This window comes from Urocampus carinirostris, chromosome 17 (genome assembly GCF_059441175.1).
Source record: "Urocampus carinirostris isolate Australia breed hairy pipefish chromosome 17, RoL_Ucar_1.0, whole genome shotgun sequence".
Lineage (NCBI taxonomy): Eukaryota > Metazoa > Chordata > Actinopteri > Syngnathiformes > Syngnathidae > Urocampus > Urocampus carinirostris.
Genome location: NC_142365.1, coordinates 5,651,404 through 5,664,125, shown reverse-complemented (window position 1 = coordinate 5,664,125; position 12,722 = coordinate 5,651,404). Strand labels below are relative to the sequence as shown.

At 39.7% G+C, this 12,722-nt stretch overlaps 1 protein-coding gene across 2 annotated transcripts in view; it reads right to left on the bottom strand.

The window, feature by feature from the left end:
- LOC148349016 (unconventional myosin-XVIIIa-like) overlaps nt 1-8,543 on the bottom strand; it is a 158,587-nt gene extending 150,044 nt beyond the window's left edge. For both annotated transcript variants that reach the window (XM_088320741.1, XM_088320742.1), the window contains exons 1-2: nt 8,506-8,543; nt 5,607-6,605 (exon numbers count right to left, since the gene is read on the bottom strand). In XM_088320741.1, coding sequence (XP_088176867.1) covers nt 5,607-6,548 — 942 coding nt within the window. In that variant the 5' untranslated portion in view covers nt 6,549-6,605; nt 8,506-8,543. The remainder of the gene's footprint in view (nt 1-5,606; nt 6,606-8,505) is intronic.
- Nucleotides 8,544-12,722: the final 4,179 nt, after the last annotated feature.

Genomic DNA, 12,722 nt, shown 5'->3' with positions numbered 1-12,722 from the left:
TACTGTGATGTGATCTGCACATTTCATCAATAAAGGTTTTTTTTTTTTTGTCTTTTTTTGGAGTATTGCAAACTCACAGAATGCTTTAGCAGTCAAACCAATAGAAGCAATTCTTTTACTTGTGCTGTAGTATGGACGATGGCTGCCACCTAGTGGAAAAATGTGCTCAGCTTGGAACATGTTATTTATTTTCCAAAAGAAAAAGTGAAAAGGCTCGTGTCAAACTGGGATGTTCCTTATCATGGGGATTATGGGGACTTGTATCCATCTACAGAACTGTTTGGGGTAAAAAGAGAATTGTCATATATTTAATATATAGTAAAAATAAATATGTATTACAGTCCTCTTATCTAAATAAATGGGAGTAGACAGCCTCGGTAAGGAATACTTTTTAATTCTTTTTATTATAACAATTTTTCAAAATAAATAAATAAAGAGCCACATTCAAGCAGTGCCTCCATCTGCTCTAGATGCAGACCCAAGATCCCATAATAAGCATCTATAAATAGTGCATCTGGTTCTAGGTCAACTTCCCAAGTGCATTTTTGGGGGAGTTCCTTCAAATTACCTGGAGATCAGCTAAATGAAGGATAATGGAGTGACTGAAAAATGTTCATTAATGAAACAAACACAAGTTGGGGCTGTTGGGTGCTAGGATTTACACGAAAACAGCCTGCCCCTGAACGCCTCAACGTGAGGCTGAATGTATATAATTAAACAACTGGGAGTTTATTTTTATTTATGAATTGAGTTATTGAATATTTCTTTATGTAATTGATTTGATGATCATTGTGTTAAAAATCTTCCAACTACTGTAGAACATTTTGCTCATTCTGATATGTTAATGAATATTTAACTAGTTGCTCTACTTAAAATAATGGGTAAAATAATAAAATTTACCAGATGGTAGATACTAGACCAGGGAGCAAACTTCTGAGTCAAGTTCATTTGGCAAAGCAGCCGGGCCAGAAGGATGAAATAATTAATACTTTTTTTTATATTTGCCAATGCAGTGTCTCAATTCTGATACCTTGGCAATGCATGAGGAAAATATTAATTTTCTAAAATATATTTATGAAGAAATATACAAGCAAACATGTGCTGTATGTATAGATATTTTATTTAATATTTATTAATAAACCATTTAACCAAATTGTAGTAGTAATATACAGTATTTTATTATTAATGTGTTTTTTCTTTTGCACGGCGATGAATACATTTCTTGCAGTATGTGTGTGTGTATATATATATATATATGTACATCTCTCTCTCTCTCTGTGTGTATCTCGTTCTCTCTCTCTCTCTCTCTTTCTCTCTCTCTATGTATCTCAATCTCTCTCTCTATGTATCTCGATCTCTACCTCTCTCTCTCTCTCTCTCTCTCTCTCTCTCTCTCTACCTCTATGTATCTCGATCTCTCTCGCTCTCTTTCTCTGAGTATCTCGTTCTCTCTCTATGTATCTCAATCTCTCTCTATGTATCTATATCTCTACCTCTCTTTCTCTACCTCTATATATCTCGATCTCTCTCTTTCACTCTCTCTCTCTACCTCTATGTATCTCGATCTCTCTCTTTCGCTCTCTCCATGTGTCTAGATTTCTCTCACTCTCTATATGTATCTCGATCTCTCTCTATGTATCTCTCTTTCTCTCTACCTCTATGTATCTCGATCTCTAGCTCTCTCTCTCTCTCTCTCTACCCATCTCTCCCTCTCCACCCCTCTCTCCCTCTCTCTCTACCTTTTTTGCCCTCTTCTTTTTTTCATTTCTATCTCTCTTGCTTTCCCCTTCTCTCTTTCTGCCCTTCCTTCTTCTCCCCTTCTCTCTTCCTTTCCATTTACAGTGCACAATATTAGTCAAGATAAACAAATGGCATCCTGTGAAATCTCCTTTGCATTCGTCCAATATCAAAAACTCAACGAACGTATCAAGGGATCCGATTCAGTTTAAACACGATCGTGCATACGCTGAAAAAAAGAAGTGAATCGGTTGCCAACTACGACCATATGGCGCTGGTCTTAAATGGTGTTGGGGCCATTGTCTACTTCAGCCAGCATTTCATTGTTTGATGTCAAAGGGGGATGGGGCGGGATTGTATATACATCAAAAACACTCTTTAAACACACAAAGACACACTCCTCTCCCGGGTGAATACAGATCCACAGCAAAATTATTTATCTCGGGCCTGAATTCGACTCACGCACTTGAAAAATTATGCACGGAGGATATGCACAATCAGGGTTGAGTAGGGTTACTTTAACTTGATTACTTTCAATTACTTTTGGATTACTCCAATACCAAATATGCTAAAAAAAGACAAAAGAAACTAAATATGAATAAAATGACTACATTTTGTGCAGGCTTGGGAGTAACGGAATACATGGAACGGCAAAACTGATGTTGGCAAGCTGTTTGGATTGATTTTCATTTTGTTTCTGTCGCATTTTATGTTAGTTTTGCCGGAGATCAAAGCCAGGAGAGAAAGCTTACCACGTGTTGTGAGTCATCATTTTATTCATGTTTAGTTTCTTTTGTCTTTTATTAGCATATTTGGTATTGGAGTCATCCAAAGGTAATTGAAAGTAATCCAGTTAAAGTAACCCTACCCAACCCTGGTTGTGGCAACCGTAACTTTGTCGTAAGCAGGGTTGGGTAGGGTTACTTTCACTGGATTACTTTCAATTACTTTTGGATTACTCCGATACCAAATATGCTAAAAAAAGACAAAAGAAACTAAATATGAATAAAATGACTACATTTTGTGCAGGCTTGGGAGTAACGGAATACATGGAACGGCAAAAATGATGTTGGCAAGCTGTTTGGATTGATTTTCATTTTGTTTCTGTCGCATTTTATGTTAGTTTTGCCGGAGATCAAAGCCAGGAGAGAAAGCTTACCACGTGTTGTGAGTCATCATTTTATTCATATTTAGTTTCTTTTGTCTTTTATTAGCATATTTGGTATTGGAGTCATCCAAAGGTAATTGAAAGTAATCCAGTTAAAGTAACCCTACCCAACCCTGGTTGTGGCAACCGTAACTTTGTCGTAAGCAGGGTTGGGTAGGGTTTCTTTCACTGGATTACTTTCAATTACTTTTGGATTACTCCGATACCAAATATGCTAAAAAAAGACAAAAGAAACTAAATATGAATAAAATGACTAAATTGTGTGCAGGCTTGGGGAGTAACGGAATACATGGAACGGCAAAAATGATGTTGGCAAGCTGTTTGGATTGATTTTCATTTTGTTTCTGTCGCATTTTATGTTAGTTTTGCCGGAGATCAAAGAGATCAAAGCCAGGAGAGAGAGCTTACCACGTGTTGTGAGTCATCATTTTATTCATGTTTAGTTTATTTTGTCTTTTATTAGCATATTTGGTATTGGAGTAATCCAAAAGTAATTGAAAGTAATCCAGTTAAAGTAACCCTACCCAACCCTGTGCACAATGAATAATACACTAAACACTAAAACCAGGACGCTCTGTTTTATGTTTATCATGCAGTCCATCAGCTTTACACTTGTTTTCTCTCCCACTCGTGGGATAAAATCAATCGCCCGTTCTACTTTTCGCATCTATGCCAGAAAGAAGGGTTAGCCGTACATTTGCAGTGGGTGCCATGTCAACCGAGGATTGCCCTATTTAAAAACGGACATTTTTTTTAATCTGATTTTTTAAGGGTAATACGCAGTGTCTGAAACTCATGACAAAAAGTTAGCCGACATCAGGGCAGACAACTCTGAAAAGTTGACGACTAATCGTAAAAAAAAACATCGTTGCAAAGTATTAAGGGTTGATAATCAGAATATAGAACAGAGGAACACTTTAAATTTAAGTTTATGATAAATCTACTTATAACATTCATTGCATGTATATGACATCACTGTTTTCCATCCGACATCAGTATGTACCTGTAATTACTCATCTTAATTCATGCAATGTTTGCGTTGCGTCATCTGCTACAAGCCACGTGAACTCCTCTTTCCACGATGCTTTCGGAGCGTCATACATTTTGTTAGCTTCTTTTGAACCTTTCTTCTGGGGCTGAGGTTTTGGCTTGATTCCTCACCACTTCTCCATTTTTCTTGTGTTCTCTGTGCGTCTACTTTGGAAAATAATATGCACAACCTTATAACGCTACGCAAAGTCCGGAAGCACAAAGTTACTCGATGCAGGCTTCTGATTGGCTAAATAGTATGCAAATTGCCAAACGAACCGAAATTCTGAAATTTCCAAACCGAACGAAGATTTCTAAATCAGAATAAAGCAAAAGTTTAATTTGAAAAGAATAAAAAAACAAAAAATAAAAACAAAAGATTTTTTTTTTTCTTTCTTGAAAAACTTGTCGGCCACCCGATTTCAGACACTGGTGATACACTATTTAGCAGGAAAACAAGTAAAAAGCAATATAAGATGGCAAAACTATATTTATACATCACCTCATTGAAAGAAATGTTAGATATACAGATATATAGATATATAGATAGATATATAGATGGATGGATAGATGGGTAGGGAAATTCACAATTCCAGCAGTATCCTTTTGTTGTTTATTAACAGATTAACAGGATGGCCTCGGGGTGCTGTGTTGTAGTTTAGCCACAGCGGAGTGGATGACGTCACACGCTAGTCCAAAAGTTGGATTGCTTGGAAGTATTTGTTCTTATTGTACTACATTTGAACGTTTCTTGTGTGATCCAAAATAAAATCTGACCTAAAGTAAGCTAACATGTCAAAAAATAAATCACATTTTCGAGGAGTAAAACTATTTTCCATCCAGACCATTTTACTAAAGAAATGATTAAAACTATATTAGTTTATTTCTTATTTATACTTAAGGGGGCAGTGTGTATTATTTTGCACTTCCTAGTGTTACAAAAATAAAGCAGAAAAAAGGAAAATGGAGAAAGAAAAGGAAGGAATTAAAGAGAACAAAAGACAATAATGGGAAAAAAATGCAATTGTCTCTGCATTTCCTTTCCATTTTTTATTTTTATTTTTTTCATAAATTTCATGTTTATTTTCCATTTTTCTTGAGTTTCACTTTTTTGTTTCTTTGTTTTTTTTCTCTTTTCATTATCCTTTTATTTTCTTTTTTTCACCTGTTTCTTTTCTTTTTTTATTTTCTTATTTCTCTTTGTTCCAAAAGTAATAAGGCGCTATTTGTTCATTTTGAGTCTTTGTATTTTGTTTCCTTCCGTTGTGCTTTTAGCACTCGTTGTTTTAGGTGGCACAACAGAATACAGCAACACTCAGTGCGTATATAATTCACATCGTCCCTTCAACTTTCATATTAAGGCGGAGGCCTTTAACTATTTTCCTGAGGGGCGCAATTGGCCCTGGGCCGTGGGTTTGAGACCCTAGCTTTAAGTCTATTATTTGCTTGTTTTTATATCTATCTAACACTTATTTTTATTCTCTTTAATTCTTAATGTTTGTTTTTTGATCTTATTTTGTCTAAAACAAATGTACATATTTGAGAACAGTGCTTTTATCTGAGCCCGTCTTGAGGAAAATCCTCACCCAGACCTTAGCTGGATTAAATTGAGTTTGTGACACCTACAGTAAATAAGAAGATACCTCGAAATGTGAAAAAAATTGTAACTTACTAGGAATCCTTCGATGTCTGGTCCTCGAGATGTCCTCAGCCAGCTGCGGTTCAACTCACTGAGCTCCAGAATGGGCTGCACCTTGAGCAACACTGACTCCCCAGATTGCCGGATCATCTCCACGATCTCGTCTCTGCTCCTGTCCTCAACTTTGATCCCGTTGATCTCCACCAGTCTGTCTCCTGGCACCAGGCCCGGCGCGCCATCCTTGGCAGCCGCGCCGGGCTCTGCAAAGTGCACCACTCTTCGAAACACGTCTCCGTCTGCCTGCCGGTCAAGCACGGTGGTCCTCCTCAAAGAGAAACCGAAATCGCCAGTGTTGCGTCGCTTGAGTTTCAGCTCTCTTGGATGGGGCATGGGGGGTGCGACGAGCGCCGGCAACTGCAAGTCCACACCCGGGAACGTTTTTTCTACCAGGTCGGGTACACGAGTCCGGATTATGCTTTGCTGTTTACTTCCTTGCTGACAATATTGAGGTTTTGATGTCTGAACAGAAGCTCCCGGAGTATCAAACGCGTTAATCCTTGGAGAAAGAGTCTGATACCTCTGGCCGATCCCTGAATTCAATTTTGCCAATTCCCCAAACATGGCCGCCTTCTCCTTTACAGAGCTACGTGTTTGATGTGGATCGCCCTCACCGGATCCCACATCCTGCTTCAAGGCCTCCCTGCTGTTGAGGTGCTCCACATCTATGTCTGAAAGACTGAGATCCAGGTTGCTGGCTACTTTGATAGGAATAGGATCGGATATCTCCAACTTGCTCCTTAATTCCTTCTTGGAGCTCCCTCGATGGAGGTGGAAAAAGCCACGGCGGATGCTCATCTCTTCCAGACTGTTCAACTCAGACTGGGACATCCGCTCCTTTCTTTCTTTTCTGTCCTTCTTGTCTTTCTTACAAAGGTCCTTTTCTTTCTCTTTGTCCTTCTTAATCAGATGAAACATCTTGTATCTTTTCTGCAGACCCCTTCACTCCAATGGCCTACAAACAGGAAAGGATCCCTAGAGCAGAAACCGGAGAAAATCCTTTAAGCTGTAAGATGGAAAGGGCCAAATTTTGTAGTTTGCAATAGTCTTTGATCTGTGCAGCCCTTTGAGACTCTTTGTGATTAACGGCTATACAAATAAGCATGACTTGATCTGAATATTTTAGTCCAAGTGTAACAGGTGTAATAATAATTTTTGTTTTATTGAAATTCCTGCTGAAATATGTTGTATAGTTTTTGGTAAGTGTCCTGCAATGATGAGTCCGACAGGGCCACCTGCTGGTATGGGGTAAAGTTTGGTTTTGGCTTTTGACATGTGACCGGAAGGCGGGGTTTGTTGGCAGTCTAACAGCGAGCTGTCAACGGTAAGACACGATCTTTTGGTGCTCCGCAAAAAAATAATTTTCTACATTAAAACCACAGCTGACAAATCTCTCAACATGCACAGTAATGTGATTGATGTTGGCAAGCTGTTTGGATTTATTTTCGTTTTGTTTCTGTCGCCTTTTATATTAGTTTTGCCGGACGTTGCATGTTGTGCTAAAATGCTAATTCCCCTAATAGAGATCAAAGAGATCAAAGCCAGCAGAGAAGCTTACCACGTGTTGTGACTCATTAATTTGCAGGTAAATTATACCCGTTTTTATACTCATTATTGTTATTGTTTCTATTTTCTCATATAGATAAAAAGGATGATGTTGGTTAAAATTCAGACTAAAGAAAAATGTGTTGAATTCATTGTAAACGTTAAAAAAAACCACTATACGATCTTTTGTTAAAAGTATCTTGTTAAAATGGATGTAAAAATGTATTGTGATGGTTGATATTCTAAAATGTATTTTATGTAAACTGAAAAGAAAGCTCTTTGATATGTTGTTGGGCAGTCTAACAGCGAGCTGTCAACGAGATGAAAGAGATCAAAGCCAGCAGAGAAGCTTACCACGTGTTGTGACTCATTCATTTGCAGCAACTGTAATAAAAACCTCGTCATCCAGTCCAGCGTGAATGTGGATCTTTGGTGGGACAGGTACACCGCGGTTACACAAGTACTAATTATAATACAAGGCAAACTATTGGCCGCTTCTCTCTTTTTGCATTGATATTTCATTTATGGGGCAGCACGGCGGCGCAGTGGTTAGCGCATGTGCGGCACAGTTCATGTCTTGGGAACCTCCTGCGTGGGTTCAAATCCAGCTCCAGACTTCCTGTGCGGAGTTTGTATGTTCTCCCCGTGCTTGCGTGGGTTTCCTCCGGGCACTCCGGTTTCCTCCCACATTCCAAAAACATGCATTTCAGGTGAATTGGCCGGTCCAAATTGTCCCTAGGTGTGAATGAGCGAGTGAGTTGTCTGTCCCCGTGTGCCCTGCGATTGGCTGGCAACCAGTTGAGGGTGTCCCCTGCCCACTGCCCGATGATTGCTGGGATGGGCTCCAGCACCTCCGCGACCCTACTGAGGATAAGCGGTGCAGCTGATGGATGGACTACTAACCAATCACAATCAGTGGGATGAGATGAGATTTCATTTATGAAGGTGCCCAAAATAAATGAACACATTAATAAACACAGTCCTCAACGTTTAAGAACAGAAAAATAAGAATGCATTAAAAATTGGAATTACCTTGCAGATATGCGTCATTATCTCTCAATGCTAAAACAATGTCTCCATCCATTTAAAAAAATGTATTAAAAGTAAAAAACAAATGCATTTCAAGGGTTTGCAGCGAATTGAGTTGATGCTAAGCTCGTCAATGTTTTCCCATGCACGACAAGCCCTGCGAGCGCTTGGATATAATTCTAAGCTGCTTTGCCCTCATTAAAAACCTGATGGTCTCGGGGAAGGATAGCAATGGAGGATGCACCAATAAAATACGATGCAAAGTCCTGCATTGCACGAAAAGAGAGAAACGCCATCATACCTGTGATTGTAGACAGGTGACAGGTTGCTGCTTGAAGTTTTCGCAATTAGTTTCCACGGAATTGTCACTGAGAGTCACGGTACACTCACGGTGCGTTCATGATCCATCGTGAATTACAAACCCCTGTGATGGATACACTTCAACGGGAAACCTGCACTCACCCGATAAAATCCTCTGTGACTGAAATCTGAGAGAAAGTGTAGTTTAGAAATAGTATAATATCTGCCAAAGATATGTGAGTACACAAGCTTACGAGTAAACATTCTGTAGGCTATAAAGAAAAAAATGATTGAAGTCATTTAAAACTCAAAAGAAAGAGGTGTAGAAAATTGAAATTCTGACTGTTCTTAAATGTAACACAGGGAAAATCGGGCAGCAATGACCTCTGCCGGTCAGTTTTCACAATAGCAAGTTTGTATTAAAAAAATAACTGAAAAAGTAGAATGGTTTTCTTTAAAATTGCTCTCAATGTAACCTATTAATTATGTTTTAGTTTCATTATTGTGTATGTATAACTTGTATTTCTATTTTATATTTTTTTTCTACTTTCCATTCATAAAAATGAAAAATAAATTAGCGCAAATAGTATACATATCACCTAAAAAAATATTTCAAACCAACAACAGCAGTTAATACTATCTGCAATCTGAAGAGGGTTGTAGCAAAACACAGCATTTGGAATTCCGGGATCTATGCATAGATATATGTTGCCTAGCACAATTGTGGGACTGTAGTCTAGGATAGTCAAACAGAATCCTGGTAGATCAGGTAATGATTTTAAAACAACAACAAGTGAAGCAATTACTGTATAATAATTTATGTTGTTTTGTCTTTTTGTTTTGTTTTTGATCATGGGCATACATTGGTGAAAGTGAGTACAGTTGCATGCCTGTATAGAAAATAAATTATATCAGATTCCATTTCCCCCTATGTTCTGGTCCGGAGCCTTCGCTCTGAAAATGCTGGTCTACCTGTCATGACTACCGATGTGATTCACCTGTGCCCGCTCATTTGGCGCCAACTGCCGCGGGTTCTGATTGGCTACCTGTCCCCACTTGAACCCAATACTGTCAATCCCCTGTTGTCGGTCCGTCTGCGAACCTCTGTTTTTACAAGGCAAGCCTTTTTCGAACCTGACTCCCACCTGTCCCGTTTTTGCTCCTGTTTGTCCGGCCATGACCCGTTTTGATCCCGACCACGTCTGCTCTCCTGTCCCGACTTACGACCCGTTTTGATCCCAACCACGTCTGCTCTCCCGTCCCGACTTACGACCCGTTTCTGACCACGACCACGTTTTTGCTCTCCTGTCTCGGCTATCGACCTGTTTTTCTGTTCCGCGACGGACGATCCACTTCCGTATTCGGATCACAATCCGATTGCGAGAGCGACTTGCTTCCCGTGTCCAGCAAGCATCGGATCGCGGGCGCTGCTCTTCCTCTTTCTTTCAATAAAATTGTGAGAAAATGTTGCACGATTGGGTCTACCCTGTGTGCTGGTTGTGACACTACCAGTGATCCCAAGAGCCAAGAAGAGATCTGCGGGTTTGAGAGCGTGCTCTATTCGGGCCCCAGTCCTGTGGAATGCTCTTCCCCCAGAGATTCGATCTGCAACCTCAGTGGAAATGTTTAAATCTAGGCTAAAAACACACTTCTATTCTATAGCATATGAATAACCTATATTTTATGTTGACAATATCTGTGTATTATTTGTTATTGCAACATCCATTGCAGCCTGGTCATCCTGGAATGGGGGATGACCTCATGTGCGGTCCCTTCTCATGGTTTCTTCATTTTCCTCATGTTGAGGTTTTTGAGTTTTTCCTTGTCTTTATGTAGGTTTTAGATCAGGGGATGGTGTCATAATAGTCTGTAGTTTGCAATGGTCTGTGCAGCCCTTTGAGACTCCTTGTGATTAAGGGCGTCACAAATAAACATGACTTGATATGTTTTGGTTGTACATTGATATTTGTCTTCTTAATAAAAGAGGTGGGTTGGGTATTTTAATATTTGACTTCTATGCATCATTTTAACAGTACTGTGAAAAAAGATTGCCTATATGTATAGCCAAACGTATATTCATAATTTATTCTTTATTCTAGTACAATATTACTGCTAATGCCACTGCACTATCTCCGTTACATTTTTTTGTCAGGACCAGAAAGAAAACAGGACCCAATTGCGTTACGTTTCTCCTAAGTTTTATTAGAAGAAAAGGGAGGTGGTTGCGCCCACGATCCGGTGATTGCTGGACGCAAGAAGCAGTTCGCTCTGAATGCGGAAGTGGATCTTCTGTGGCGAACAATGGCGGTGTCGGGAACGGGAAAACGGGTCAGTAGCCGGGACAGAAGAGTAAAAACGTGGTCGAGGTCGTAAGCGAGTGGTAAGCCAGGAAAGGAGAGTAGGCGTGGCTGGGGACAAAAGAGGTCGAACGCCGGAACGGGAGAGTAGACACAGTCAGGATCAAAAACGGGTCGCAGCCAGGGGACAGACGAGAGCAAAAAAACAGGTGGGAGTCAGGGTCGAAAAAGGCTTGCCTAGTGTTAACTGAGATTTGCAGACGGACTGACAAAAGGTGACAGATAGGAGTGGGTTTCAATAGGGACAGGGAGCCAATCAGAGTCGAGGCAGTTGGCGCCAAAGGAGCGGGCACAGGTGATTCATATCGGTAATCATGACAGTATTCTTCATTCTTTTGCAATGTTGCTGTTAATGTCACTGAAATTATTACATTGCACAATTTTTTGCACACTCACAACTTATCATAATATCATTTTTGTATCGTTTTTTTTTTCTTAAATGTCTTTTATTACATGTTTATCCTGGAGTGCTATGTTTAATTCATTTGTAAACTATGTTGTTATCAATAACAATACTGACTATTTGAATTCCAAATATGGACAGGCATTTCTTGGATTCTGAAACTTTTGACACTTAGAAATTTCGATTGTATATTTTGGTTTTATTCAATTATCCAGTGTACTTATCCAACAAAGATATCGATTTTTATATAAGTGAATTGTGTGTATTATATTTTGATTTTCATGCATAATGTCAGCATAAAAAATGTCTTTCCTATCTATAAAAAAATGATATCCATGTTTTACTCTTTTTTTCCTCATTCACGCACAATGTTGCTAATATTCACGGTTCACAAGTCCCTCAACCGCTTCCCGGTAGTGTGTCTTGGGCAAGTACAGCCTGGTGGCGCCCATCCCTCTCCAGGCTGTTAGTTTTGGGTTAGGGGTTTGCTCCCCCACATGAAACAGATACAGGTTTCCATGGATACCAGTAACAGGAGAAGCCTTCTGATTTGACTCAGATACAGCACCTTCATCATCTGGTTGCTGTTGTTTTTCAGTGAAAAGCAGCATCTTGCTTTTTAGTGATGAGCTGGACCTCACTATTTACTGGCAACTGTGTGTGAAAATACTAATACTGGGTAAAAAAAAAAACGATGTTCCGTTCTGAAATAATGGGTATCAAATGACTATCATGTTGTACAATGCCTATTGCACCACTTTCATATTCATATTAATCGTCCTTTTCTTTTTCTGCAAATGTAATTCCACTATTTCCATTGCACAATTTTCTGATGCACTTTCCACTTATTCCAATCTACAAGACGTACCTTGTAAATATAGTTTATCTATTATAATATCATTTTTGTGTCACGGTTGCCATGGCGCCCAATTGACCCCGCCCGTGTGGCACCAGCTGCAGCTCATTGACAGATTGGCTTTCCGTCAACACAAGCTAAGTTCTCAGATTCGTCCTTTGTCAGTCCATCAACGAACCTCTGCCCTGCAAGACGTGGTTTTTGACTCGGTCCTGTTCCCTGTTGGTATTTCCTGTCCGGTATGGTTCCCGTTTATTTTATCCTGTTTAATATCGGTGTCCAGTTTTGTTTCCGTCTTGTTTGTCCTCTTTAATTTTGATCCCCTGTTTTGATATCAATCATCTCTGTCCCGTCCTGTCCTGTATCGACCCCATCCGTCCGATAGCCTCTGGTAAGAGGTACTACAGTGTGCTGTGCGGGACCACCAGGTTCTGCAACAGCTTTGTCCCCCTGGCCATTAGACTGTTAAATGGTCAATCACACACACAGTAAGCCTACACAGCTGCTAATCTGTGCATCTGTTTGTTTTGTTTTTTTTGCACTACTGGCAGTTCTCTTATACCTAGCCACTCCTTTGCACATCTGTTCTCCTCTGCACTATC